This window comes from Ovis canadensis, chromosome 2, assembly GCF_042477335.2.
Source record: "Ovis canadensis isolate MfBH-ARS-UI-01 breed Bighorn chromosome 2, ARS-UI_OviCan_v2, whole genome shotgun sequence".
Lineage (NCBI taxonomy): Eukaryota > Metazoa > Chordata > Mammalia > Artiodactyla > Bovidae > Ovis > Ovis canadensis.
In genome coordinates, this window is record NC_091246.1 from 72079266 (window position 1) to 72093398 (window position 14133).

The 14133-nt window shown below is 35.7% G+C and overlaps 1 protein-coding gene across 4 annotated transcripts in view; it reads right to left on the reverse strand.

Moving 5' to 3' along the window:
* Positions 1-14133, reverse strand: part of RFX3 (regulatory factor X3) — a 335060-nt gene that overhangs the window by 97251 nt on the left and 223676 nt on the right. For all 4 annotated transcript variants that reach the window (XM_069576467.1, XM_069576465.1, XM_069576466.1 and 1 more), the window contains one exon: positions 9224-9482. In XM_069576467.1, coding sequence (XP_069432568.1) covers positions 9224-9482 — 259 coding nt within the window. The remainder of the gene's footprint in view (positions 1-9223; positions 9483-14133) is intronic.

A 14133-nucleotide genomic window follows, 5' to 3' on the forward strand; every position in this document is an offset into this window, starting at 1 on the left:
ATCTCTTTGTAGTTTATTTTTCATTTCCTTTTCAGTAGACTGCTTCTTCAAAAACTTTCCTCATTTTTGGCCTTTTGTTTCTTTCCTGAAGGATTTCTAAGAGTAGTGTGTATATTGAAGTAATTCATGCTTTGAATATAATGTTTCAAACTTGATGTGAGGTTGTTGTTTCACTGTTGCCTTTTTTTGCTGTGGTTTCTTTCATATGGAATGTTTTTACTTTTATTGAGCTGATCACATCAATGTATTTTTTGTAGGATCTAAATTTTATATCATGTTTCTCCATTATAAGAGAATGATAATAAAAATATTTTTCTTTCCAAGTGAAATTAATTTTTATATTTGGAGTAATGTATGGAACCAATCTAATTTTCTCTTAAAAATAGTTAGCCAGTTGTTCCAAACATCATTTATCAATAGTTCACATTTTTCTACCTACAGGCAATGCCATTTTTATATTCCTAAATGCATTTGGCCTATTTATGATTTTTAGTCTATTACTGGCCTATATTAGTCTATTCATGTGCATAGATTATTGTTTTAAGTATTAATTTTATGTACATTTGAATAACCGGTATGGCCATTTGTATCCCATTGTCATTCATCATTAGTTTTCTTTTCACAACTTTCTTCACTATTCTTATAGGTAGGTTTATTTATGTAAACAGCCTTTCTTAGAAAAGAAAAAACCTACTGGTATCTTGATTGGGATCATATTAAAAATTTTTAAGTTACTTTATGGAGATTCAAAATATTTGATAGTGAAACAACTTCTTCAATTACTCAGGTTTCCTTTTGTGTCCCTTTAGGAACTTTAAAAAGTTTTATTCAGCAGCTGGATCTTGCACATATATTATTAGCTTACTGCCTGGTATATTTTGAGTTTATTATAAATGATATCTTGGCTTATTTTCTAACTACTGTCATTCGTATCTAGAAAAGCTATGGACTTCTTTGTATATAAATTTTGTACTAAGTCACATTACTAAATTCTATTATTTGTTACAGATTTTCATTTGATTCTCTCTGATTTTTTATCAAGTATACAGTCATATCTACAAATTCTGACCTCTAATTTTATATTTTATTTCCTTCTCCTGTCTAACTGCTTCTTTCCTATAATTGTGAAAGCACAATTAATAAATCACATCTTTTCTCACAAGGTGATGAGAAAGTTACTAAAACTTATAGTGGGTAAAGTTTAAATAAATGAGTTAAATTACTTTAACATTCTACAGTTAGTTTATAAAATCCCTAACCCATGAAATTTGGGGGGCACCAATAGTTATATTTTTTAAAATCTAGATTTTAAAAGAAACCAAATAATTCCATGGCCAATAAATACAACTGTAGTTATGCTTGCTGAGAAAGTGTTAACCAAATCACATGCTTTTGGAGTATGAACTCATAAACACGGAGAAATTCTCTCTCATTTGAGAACTGACATTTGGTCATAGGCATCATGTGATCGTTAGCTTCATTAAATTAAAAGACATGGATCAGCGGAACAGGCAGTATTAAAATATTATGGGTCTAAAGCTGACTCATATGTAGCTCACAGATGACAGTATATTTAAATTTGCCAGCAATACATTTTATATTTTATCTGGATCACACAGTTTCCACAAATGAAACATCAATGATTTTTTCCATCAAAATCTATATTAGTTTCAAACTAGTAAATTAGCTTGCAATTTGATTTACAATATAAGGACCAAGTGAAAGTTATGCAACAGGTCACCTGGAACAGTTAACTTCTATATTTATAATCAGAATTTACAAACATCATTAAACACTCCTAATCTAGATTTTGGCTGAAATAAAATCTAGCCATTTCTGGCATGTTGCAACATACCTGGGGTTCTGAAATGCTGTTTGAGTATGAAATAGCTAAAAATTAAAATACACATTCTATTTTGCTTTAGAAATTAAGGAGGACTCCATCAGCTATGCTAAGGAGTGGCTGAAGGCCCCATCATTTTGTGTGTCTTAACGTTCTACTTTATCAAGATTTCTAGGGGTGGAATGTCTTACAATCTTAACCATAAAATTACTGCCTCTAGATCTTATCAGCTTCAAAGCTGGAGCAGTGTGAAACTGACTGACAGCTGAATGGAATACAGATAAAGCAATGGAGACTACAAGTCACTCAAAGTCCCATTTAATTAGGTGCTTTGAAAATAAGTTCCCAGAACCTTCAGTCAATTCAGGATTTAGTGCAGAAAGCAGAAGATTCATGGTACTCTTTCAGAGGAGTTTTATTTGAGACCTCAGGTTGGCCTAGGGAAAATGGGACATAGGAAAAGAGAAAATATGAAGATTATAATGGACATACATACTTTTGCCAAAATAAGTGGGAAAAGTAGTTTTGCTTTACATTTTTAAATCATTAAGGCTATAAGATGGAGAAGGAAATGGCAACCCACTCCAGTGTTCTTGCCTGGAGAATCCCAGGGACGGGGGAGCCTGGTGGGCTGCCGCCTATGGGGTCACACAGAGTCAGACACGACTGAAGTGACTTAGCAGCAGCAGCAAGGCTATAAGAAAATTATTTAAAATAGAAATTTATTATTTCTATAATATGCAAAATGTAAAATAATTGATTTAAGTATAACATCACATTTCTAAACATTTCTTCCAAGCATATCTATATATATGACAGTTAAACACGTTGTCATCTCATGTGACTACGTTACTTTTCTATCTCTATAAAGTTATAACAAGTAATCCAACATTATTTTAACATTTTTTACCCTTTGGTAAGAAGTATGGGCAGTATAGCTCCTTCTAATATAGCCATTTCCCCTTAAATATAAAGAAGCCCTTTAAGTACTGATAAAATAAAAAAAGAAAATCTCTGACACATACTGAAGTGGGAAAAAAAAAGCATGTTTTACTTTTGTTACTACTTGCAAAAAAATTTAATGAGAGGGAAAGAGAGAGACATTCTGCTTATACATTCAGAAGGTATCTCTAGAATGACACTCAAAGAACTCGGTAACTGTGACTGCCTCCTAGGAGAAGAACTGAGAAACAAGTGAGAGAGACACTGCATGAAACTTTCTTTTATCTTTTGAATTGTGCAACTTAAGAATGTATAACTTATTCATAAAAATAAATTAATAAAAACTTTAAAAGAAATAGCCATTGGTACCACTCCAGTAAAAAATAAGAAAACAAAGTCATTTTATGAAGCACTATCTTGTGAAGCACTTTCTCTGTGTTCTTGCCTGAGAAACCCCACGGATAGAGAAGCCTGGTGGGCTATACAGTCCACAGAGTTGCAGAAGAGCTGGACATGACTTAGTGACTAAACAATAACAAAATGTATCCATCTTCCTAGAAAAAGCATTCTCACATAGCATATCCACAAATGTGTAAATTCAAGGATAAAGAAGTAAAAGCATTAAAATTTTTGAATGAATTCTTAACTTTCTATACATTACATAAGATAGCTCAAACTTTTACTTAAATAGCCATAGATAGACATTCAAATTTTCCTCCAAACAACTGAAAGAAATTACAATATTTTACATTAATCAAAAGAGGTAGAGATACGAACAGTACTAGTTTTGATACATTTACCTTGTGCCTTTGGTGGGATCTAATTTTAGCAAGAGTCATTTAACATATATAATTACTAAATGTATATACAGAAAAGTAGAAAATTAGCTTTCATAGCACAGTCTCAAAAATGATTAATGTAATCTTATTCAGTTAGTTTCCTTATCAAGAAGAAAAAACAACTCCATAAATAACCATCTAATTATAAGAATACAAATGTTATTTTATGGAGGAATGAGTAAATAAAGCTTCTTACAGCAAATTGCTAGTTACTGTATAGTTTCATATAAGATAAACTACGTTGTGATGAGTATAAAAATATCACTACTATAATCAAAAATTTTTGATCTTCGTGTGCAAAATGTGTTCTGGTTCAAAATTGTAAAAAAAATATTGTTATATGAAAAATAATTTAGCATTTAAAATTAAAGACACATAAGGAGACCCTCAGTTCAGTTCAGTCGCTCAGTCGAGTTTGACTCTTTGCGACCCCATGAATTGCAGCACACCAGGCCTCCCTGTCACTAACTCCCGGAGTTCACTCAAACTCACGTCCATCGAGAACGTGATGCCATCCAGCCATCTCATCCTCTGTCGTACCCTTCTCCTCCTGCCCCCAATCCCTCCCAGCATCAGAGTCTTTTCCAATGAGTCAACTCTTCTCATCAGGTAGTCAAAGTATTGGAGTTTCAGCTTTAGCATCATTCCTTCCAAAGAACACCCAGGACCAATCTCCTTTAGGATGGACTGGTTGGATCTCCTTGCAGTCCAAGGGACTCTCAAGAGTCTTCTCCAACACCACAGTTCAAAAGCATCAATTCTTTGGCACTCAGCTTTCTTCACAGTCCAATTCTCACATCCATACATGATTACTGGAAAAACTATAGCCTTGACTAGACAGAACTTTGTTGGCAAAGTAATGTTTCTGCTTTTGAACACGCTCTATAGGTTGGTCATAACGTTCCTTCCAAGGAGTAACTGTCTTTTAATTTCATGGCTGCAATCACCATCTGCAGTGATTTTGGAGCCCAGAAAAATAAAGTCTGACACTGTTTCCACTGTTTCCCCATCTATTTGCCATGAAGTGATGGGACAAAATGCCATGATCTTCGTTTTCTGAATGTTGAACTTTAAGCCAACTTTTTCGCTCTCCTCTTTCATTTTCATCAAGAGGATCAAGAGGCTTTTTAGTTCCTCCTCACTTTCTGCCATAAGGGTGGTGTCATCTGCATATCTGAGGTTATTGATATTGCTCCCAGCAATCTTGATTCCAGCTTGTGCTTCTTCTAGCCCGGCATTTCTCATGATGTACTCTGCACAGAAGTTAAATAAGCAGGGTGACAATATACAGCCTTGACGTACTCCTTTTCCTATTTGTAACCAGTCTGTTGTTCCATGTCCAGTTCTAACTGTTGCTTCCTGACCTGCATACAGATTTCTCAAGAGGCAGGTTAGGTGGTCTGGTATTCCCATCTGTTGAAGAATTTTCCACAGTTTATTGTGATCCACACAGTCAAAGGCTTTGGCATAGTCAATAGCAGAAATAGATGTTTTTCTGGAACTCTCTTGCTTTTTCGATGATCCAGCGGATGTTAGCAATTTGATCTCTGGTTCCTCTGCCTTTTCTAAAATCAGCTTGAACATCTGGAAGTTCATGGTTCACATATTGCTGAAGCCCGGCTTGGAGAATTTTGAGCACTACTTTTCTAGCATGTGAGATGAGTACAATTGTGCAGTAGTTTGAACATTCTTTGGCATTGCCTTTCTTTGGAATTGGAATGAAAACTGACAGGGAGTTGTATTTAGAAGAAGATCAAAGCATAATGAGTTGAGATATGACAGCAGTCAACTCTTCTACCTTAATATCCATGTTCTCCCAAAATGTTAACAATAAATAGATCCCTAGAACCCATGGACAGAGGCGCCTGGTAGGTTGCATTCCATGGGGCTGCTAGGAGTTGGACACGACTGAGTGACTTCACTTTCACTTTTCACTTTCATGCATTGGAGAAGGACATGGCAACCCACTCCAGTGTTCTTGCCTGGAGAATCCCAGGGACGGTGGAGCCTAGTGGGCTGCCATCTCCAGGGTCGCACAGAGTCGGACATGACTGAAGTGACTTAGCAGCAGCAGCAGCAGCATTAATTTAATGAAATGTAAAACATGTATTTAAGTAGTAACTTAGCTGAAGTCATATCCAGTGATGTCCCAAGAAAAATGTTACATAATCTTTTGAAAAATTCTTATCTAATACTATCAGCAGGAGATGCCTTTTAAATGTAAGTTTATACTTATATTTAAATAACTAAAAATATATATATATATACATATTTAACTTTATACACATGGACTCTATTGACCAAATAAAAGAATACAGTAAGTAAAAGGAGAAAAAGTATTTTGACCAAATCTGAATATTGGTAGTTTGTACCATTCTACATTCATCAAATAAAATTTAACATGTTACCATCATTATCTTCTGAAAAATTCTGAAATCTCTCTATACCTTGAAAATTGAAACATTTTACAATGCATAGGAAAAATAAAACTCTAAAACATGTTTATGTAAAATATTTTTTCACTTAAGGTTATAAAACTAAATATTTGCTCAAATATAAATTTTCCATTAATGTAGAGATTCTTGTAGTGTAAGAAAGATGGTTTTATATCGACTATTAGATTAGGTAAGAAAATATCTCAAGTGCTAACCATTTATTTTTCTTAGTAGTGGCTTCAATTTCAAATATGACCTCTTCTTTTTATTGGCTTATCCTGAAAAGTTGGTTTGCACAATGGAGTAAACCTTTTTGTGGCTGAAAATTATTCCTCATGAATTTAAATGGAAGTATTTCTATCTAGACAGAGGTCAAAGGTAAGAGAGAATCAAGGCAATTATTCTAAGAACTGGAGCAGGAAACCTTGCTAACCAGGAACTGAGTAGAAGTAGTAGGTCTGTGCTATTCCTAAGTCCTCAAATTTCATTAGTTTCACATCAACTGAATTAATGATTTATTCCATTTATTATAGGCTGTTAACGAATAGCCCAATTGACCATTTCCCTTCAGGAATTCTGGCCAAAGTAGAGGCCAGAAATACGAATGCCTACACAGTTCGTTTCGTCAGGCTTACTATAGGTGACAGCTTGAACACTAAAGAACAGTCAGAAAAATTGAACTTATATGGCACAGTCTGGCTCAGTGTCTGGAAAAAACTGGCTTGCGTCTTGACCACAAGTTGTTAAAGACTGCACTCATAGACATTCTTCGTATGGTTCTACAGTGAATGAAAAAGGTACAGGAAAATAAGCAAAGCCCCTCTAATAACACAGCACCTACCAAAAACTCTATAGAGTTCTAGTAGTCTAAGCAACTATACTGTACAAATTTTCTAGCATCTGGCAAGAGGAGGATGGGAGGAAATGTTAAATAGGTGTCATGGCACTTAAACTTTGTTAACTTTATTATAGTAAAGAACAGAGATGAAATTGTGCACAGAATCACTGCCTATGGTGAATGAAGCAGATGAAGACCTTCAGCACGACTGAGGGGGAATCTAAATCACATATAAATGGTGGTAGTAAATGCAAGGTAACATAATACTATCAGATGTATATTTAGTTAATACATATCTATCATATGCCACTATTTTGTGTGTTTTCAGTGAGGGCACCTTATGATTTTCCATGTAAAAATTATTTCTTTAGGTAACATTTAAACTCCTTTTACTAAAAAGAAAGTTTTCTTGTAAAAATGAGAACAAAAAACCACCTGTAACAAAAGCTTAAATATGAATGCCTTTTAAAAAGTGTAAATTAATATGTGCAACTGATACTAGGAATCGATGGTTTCTTTTTTAAGAAAGTTTTTTCCCTATTTCCAGGTGGTGTAAGTCAATGATTTTAAGTTAGTTTAATTTACCAATTAATATAATAAAAATTGCACTGTATTTGTGTAATGGATAACTTAAAGAGTCATGCCCCTTTTTACACTCTATATAGGAAAGAAAGAAAGAAAATCAAGCTATAAAATTTACCCTGTCAAAATCTGTACCTGTATACACATAACCTGAAATAATCAACTTAGTTATCTCAGTAGTGATAGCACTAGCAAATTTAGTAAACCTATATCCAGCTCATGAGGATGTTTAACAGAAAGCTAGAAATCAATGTGAAGGCAAGCAGGAATGTCTGGGGAAGGGGAAACAGGAGCGGGTGTGGGATGGAGTGGTGATAAGCCAGCCTGAGAGAGGTGGATGAAATGAAAGTGGGAAAGGGACTCTTCCTCTCCATTTTCCCAGATTTCCTAAGGCCTTCGTAAGCGGCAAGTACTTCCCTTTCCACTGAAAATACTGTCTGGGTGACCTTTATGAGGAGCGTTATAAAGTACTGGCACCTAATCTATCGCCTTTCCTTTTATGGTAAATTTAGTTATTTTACATCCAAAATATTGTACAATTCCTTTGTAAATATGATTTTAAAGCTGAAACGAAATTAGGAAATCATTTAGTCTAACTAATCCCTTATTTCATTGACAGGAGAACTGAGGTCAAGAGAATCTATGATTTAGTTTCTGATCTACATAAATATACTGATGTTACTGAAAGGTTTAGAAATGCCGTATTGAGTGTTATTAAAAGCAAGAGGGAAATGGATATTAGAAATGCTTCAAAAATACAAAGAAAAGAATGGAACATCTATTCTGATGTTAGTAGGAAAGAGTTAACTAAAAATAAAGGGCTTTAAAGACAGATTAGGGAAAAGATACTAAATGATGAAGGTATGAATACATGGTAATCATTACAAACAGAAAATATATATAGAAAATACTTACCAAGTATATATTATATCATGAAGAAAATCCACAAAGTGAAAAATGTAAAGCCTCTCATATAATTATTTTCTATTTGTTTCTATTTCATTATAAGAACAAATTATATGGTAGGAGTATAGAAAAGGGGTACATGCACTTAAGCCAAATTTCCAGGCCCCTTTTATATGAAACAACTGTAAGACCAATTCCATTTCTACTTTAGCTAGGTGGTTCTAAATGATTATTCTCCCTATCCTTAGCTGAAGTAAAAAGGAAAGACCAGGTTACAGAGTTTGAGGACATCAAAAACTGCACAGGTTTTTATTACTATTTCTATCATAGCTTTTTAGCACATTAAAATGTCTTGTGTCAAAATAAACATACTTATTAAATTTTAAAAACTTGAAAACTCAAATATGTATTTGTGTTCCTAAGTTATTATTTGCTCACACCTATGATCAGAGCCGAATTATTAAATGTTTTTCACTGGAATGAAAATGAAAGTGGCAAAGGACTCATCCTCCCCATTTCCCCAGCTTTCCTAAGGCCTTGATAAGTGGCAAGTACTTCCCTTTTCACTGAAAATTACTGTGTAGATGGCCTTTGTCAGTGCTCCCCAAAGTGTCCCTCTGGTTCAATGTAAAATAACTTCACATATGGGTAAGCATGTCTAATTTTACTCTAAAGTACAGATTTTAACATACATTAGAAAAAGTTACATGCTAAAACTTCCCAACACATTCTTGCCCCGGCCCAGTGTTTTGTTTTGTTTTTTCTCTCTAAAGAGAAAAGTGTACGGAAGAAGCCACCAAGAAGCTGAATTAAACAAATAAAAACTTAAGATACTTACTGTCGCTGGGGAAGCCCGAGTGGTATGTGTCACCGAGTGTCCAGAATTCTCCATTGAGTTGCCGATCAGATAGGTTCCTCCAGAGCTGCTGATGAGTTGTCCTCCTGTGACGCCCATCTGAATCCCACCGGTGCCCACCATACTGTGAGATGAGACCACGGTAGTCACCTGTGCAGAGCTCCCTTGAGTATCAAAGTAATTCCCTCCAGTGTTTTGGCTGTACATCTGTGTTTCTGTGTAAGGGTAAGTTGTTGTTCGGCTTTAGAAGAAGAAAAGAAAGAAATTTATTTATATCATCTTATTGTTTTTCCAGGGTGAATATATGTTTAAAATATATCAGCTTAGCCTTTGGGACATGGTGAGTTTTGTATTTTTTGTGAAACTTCATTCCCAGAAATAGCTGGGCTTACTTTCCAAATTAAAGGTACATTTATTTATAAGTACCTCAACACTTTTCTGCACAGTAGAGTTTTTGCCACTATTAGGGCCTACCTCAAGTACATAAATAAGCTTAGGTCTTGTCCCTTCAAGAAATCCTGCTGTGTGACTTCTTAAATTTCTTATAAAACTTTCTGCAAATCCCAGTTTTAGGAAAGCTGGGATCTGGAATGAAGAGGGGTTGACAAGTCAGCTCCCCAAACTACTTCACACTGCTGGTGACTTGCAGGAAACCTCCATGACTAAGGTAGTGTGCATAAATCTCTTTCTAACCACTAGGCAGGATCTTGAGCAAAGCATGGGCCCTAAATCCCTAACTCTTTCTTCTTTACACTCAAGCTTCTCCTCAATGAGATGACTGTGCTACCTCATGTCCTCATTTTCTGCTTCCCAACAATAGTCAAGCTTCTGCCCTTAGCCTTTCACTGAAAATGCTTTTAATAAGGTCACTTGTGACCTCGTCTAAATACCAAGCTAAAAGGCTGCTGTCAGTCCTCATCTTTCTTGACTTATCTGCAGTACAATGTTGTTGACTATGCCATGTTGCCCTTTCCCTCCTTGCCCTGTTCTGATTAAGCAGCTTGTTTGATGGATTTATTTTTAATTTTCAATTGACTATATCATACATTTTAACATGACTTTTGTTTTTATTTTGCAATTAGTGTAGGCTCTCAAGAAGTTTCAAAAATAGTAGGAAGGTGTAAAATACTTTTCTTTTAAAAAATTCAAACATCAGATTAAAATTCCCAGTGTTTTTGGTCATTCTCTTCAACACTACATCTCAGAGTGAGCCAGTACTGACAATTTGGTGTAGCTGTCTGTGGACATTTCAATGTATATGCAAGGTCTTTCTGTTTTAATCTTTCTTGTTCATTAGTTTCTATGGCATTTCTCTTTCACCTTTTAATTTTTTTAACCACAGTGTTTCAAGAATCTTTTGGAGGCTCAATTATTTTTTGGCATATTAAATAGTAATTTTCTGAGGTCTCCAATTTTAGCTCTTATCTTTTCTCTCTTTTATTCAGACCAAACACTTTGATCATATACTACATGACCATATTCATGCTTATAAGTTTATACCTCCACTTCTAGTTTTACTTTTGTTGTTGTTCAGTTTCTAAGTTGTGTCTGAATCTTTGTGACCCCATGGACTACAACACGCTAGGTTATACTTTAAGAGTTTTAAATCTAGATTTCTGAGAGTCACTTAAGTATCTCTGCTTGGGAACCCCTGATATTTGGGAGGTCTCCTATGTAAAAGTGAAGGTATACCTAAAAGGGAATTCTTTTCTCTCCTGCTCTTTTTCCTATATTCCCCCCTCTCAGCAGAGGGCAGCACCACAACACTCAGCTTTGGAAATTATTGCTAATTCTTCTTGCTCAGGACTTCCTAGTTTGCTCAGTGGTAAAAGAATCTGCCTGTCACTGTAGAAGGCGAGGAGATGCAGGTTCGATCCCTGGGTCGGGAAGACTCCCTCGAGGAGGAAATGACAACCCACTCCAGTATTCTTGCTTAAAAAACAAACAAACAAACAAAACTATGGACTGAGGAGCCTGGCAGGCTGCAGTCTATGGGGTTGTAAAGAGGCGGATGTGACTGAGCGCATGCATACTTTTCTTGCTCAGATTGACATCAGTCCTACTAACTTTACCTCCGAAACAATTCTCCAATTCTCCTTTCCATTCTTGTACTCACTGCCTTAACTCATAATGAGTGAGTAAACTGAAGTGAAAGTCTCTCAGTCGTGTCCGATTTTTTGTGACCCCATGGACTATACAGTCCATGGAATTCTCCAGGCCAGAATACTGGAGTGGTAGCCTTTCCCTTCTCCAGGGGATCTTCCCAACCCAGGGATCAAACCCAGGTCTCCCACATTGCAGGTGGTTCTTTACCAGCTGAGCCACAACGGAAGCCCAAGAATATTGGAGTGGGTAGCCTATTATTCCTTGTCCAGCGGATTTTCCCGACCCAGAAATCCAACCAGGGTGTCCTGCATTGCAGGTGGATTCTGTACCAACTGAGCTATCAGCGGTCCTTTAACTCATAATATTCTCCATTAAAATTGCCTTCTAACTAGTTTTCCTTCCTCTATTTGGTTCTCTTCCAATCTATCTTCAACTCTGATGCCAGGGGAATATTTCTAAAAGGAAGATAGGAAAATTAAGCTTTTCTTAAAAACTTTCCTGTGATTCTCTCTTGCCTTGGGAAGAAATTCACAAGCTTTGACCTGTCTTCTCAGGGCCAATGCCGGCACAAGCTCCGGATTTGGTACCAGCCATGTTTTCAAATGAGTCTTTGCTTGTACCACACTGACCTTGATGCTGATCTCCTGTAAAGCACTAGCTTCTCTTGCCTCCCTGCTATGTTGTGTGGGGCTTCCCCTGTCTGGAAGGCCTTTGCATGTCTGCACCTCTCTTCCTTCACCTAAGTCAGCCTTGAGCTCTCAGCTCAAGCATCGCTTTATCTCAGAATCACTCCTCTACACCCCTGTATTCTATAGCCACTCCTTACAGGACTGTCAGGTTTCCTCTCTGTACTTTCCCAACACATTGCACACACCTGAAATACTACCCTCAATGCACTGTTAATTTCCTTACGTCTTCATGCTCCCATGAAATTATGGGAGCATTCATTCCCATCTGTACCCTCAACACTTAACATAACTATTGCTACGTAGTGGGCTCACTAATCAACAAATAAAATAGGACTCTACTTAAAAGTTATTTGGCATAATGGTCACTTTCATAAATTTCTAAAACATACATTCCTTTTTTGCAGTTTTGTTAGAGCATGAGAAATCAGGCTAAACTATTTCAAGATTTTTCTGTACTGTTTAAAATAGGTCATTTAACCCATTACAAATCATATTTATATTGCAATTTCTAATGCAAATTTCAGTAAAATAATAAGAGTGCTCCAAAAGTATTCAACACTGGGTAAAGTTACTGCTTTCCAGAAAAAAACCACCACAGATCCAGGTATAAATTTTAGTTTGGGATGATGACAGAAACAACTCCATAGAGAATACTTTTTGTTGTTTTTTTTTTACACATAGAAAAGTATCATTTAAAATACACATTTCTTCTCAATACTGCTGTATTTTCCAACTGGAAATCTCATTTATATATTTCTTTCAGTATATACTTATTTTAATAAAACAGCCATGTTGATTTTAAATTTGGATAAAAGGAGAAATGAGTTCATCTTATGTCCCCTAAATATGACAGTGACCCTATTTAGCTGTACTTAACACAATCTGATGTTGGTATTTAAGTATAATCAAGTAAGATGTACAAACAGATACAGAGAAATAAACACTGACAGATGCACGAAACTGTGTCCACTTTCCTTTTCACAGTCTGAACAAAACCTTTAAGTATGCTTTCCAGTAGCAAGTTGATTTTACAAGTAAATCATATAATAATAGCTATTAATAGCTAAATTTACTATTTACTATGCAACAGGCACGATCTTATGTGCTTTTCAGGTATTAACTCACTTAACCTTCATTACAACTTTATGAGATAGATACTGTTATTTCTATTTGCAAAGACAAGGCGAATATTTGGAGGTCTAGATAGATTAAACAGCTTTATCCAAAGCACATAGCTGGTAAAAAACTGGATTTGGAATATGTACTTAGCCCATTCTCTCAAATATTTCATCACATTAAAATAATTTAACTTTTAAATATGTCAATGATATTTATCAATGACTATTGTGGAACAGTCACAAAAGGTGGTACAGGTAACATACAAACTTTCTATTGCTATTTAAGAGTTTCTTATATTTTAGCTAAAAGATGATGCTGTTAAAGTGCTGAACTCAATATGCCAGCAAATTTGGAAAAATCAGCAGTGGGCACAGGATTGGAAAAGGTCAGTATGCATTCCAATCCCAAAGAAAGGTAATGCCAAAGAATGTTCAAACTACTGCACAATTGCACTCATCTCACATGCTAGCAAAGTAATGCTCAAAATTCTCCAAGTGAGACTTCAATAGTATGTAAACTGAGAACTTCCAGATATTCAAGCTGGATTTAGAAAAGGCAGAGAAACCAGAGATCAAATTGCCAACATCTGCTGGATTATAGAAAAAGCAAGAGAGCTCCAGAAAAACATCAACTCTACTTCACTGACTACCCTAAAGCTTTTCACTGTGTGGATCACAACAAACTGTGGAAAATTCTTCAAGAGATGGTAATACCATACCACCTTACCTGCCTCCTGAGAAATCTGTATGCGGGTCAAGAAGCAACAGTTAGAACCAGACATGGAACAATGGACTGCTTCACAATTGGGAAAGGAGTACGTCAAGGCTGTATATTGTCACCCTGCTTATTTAACTTATATGCAGAGTACATCATGAGAATGGCTGGGCTGGAAGAATCACAAGCTGGAATCAAGATTGTTGGGAGAAATATCAATAACCTCAGAGCTGCAGATGACATCACCCTAATGGCAGAAAATGA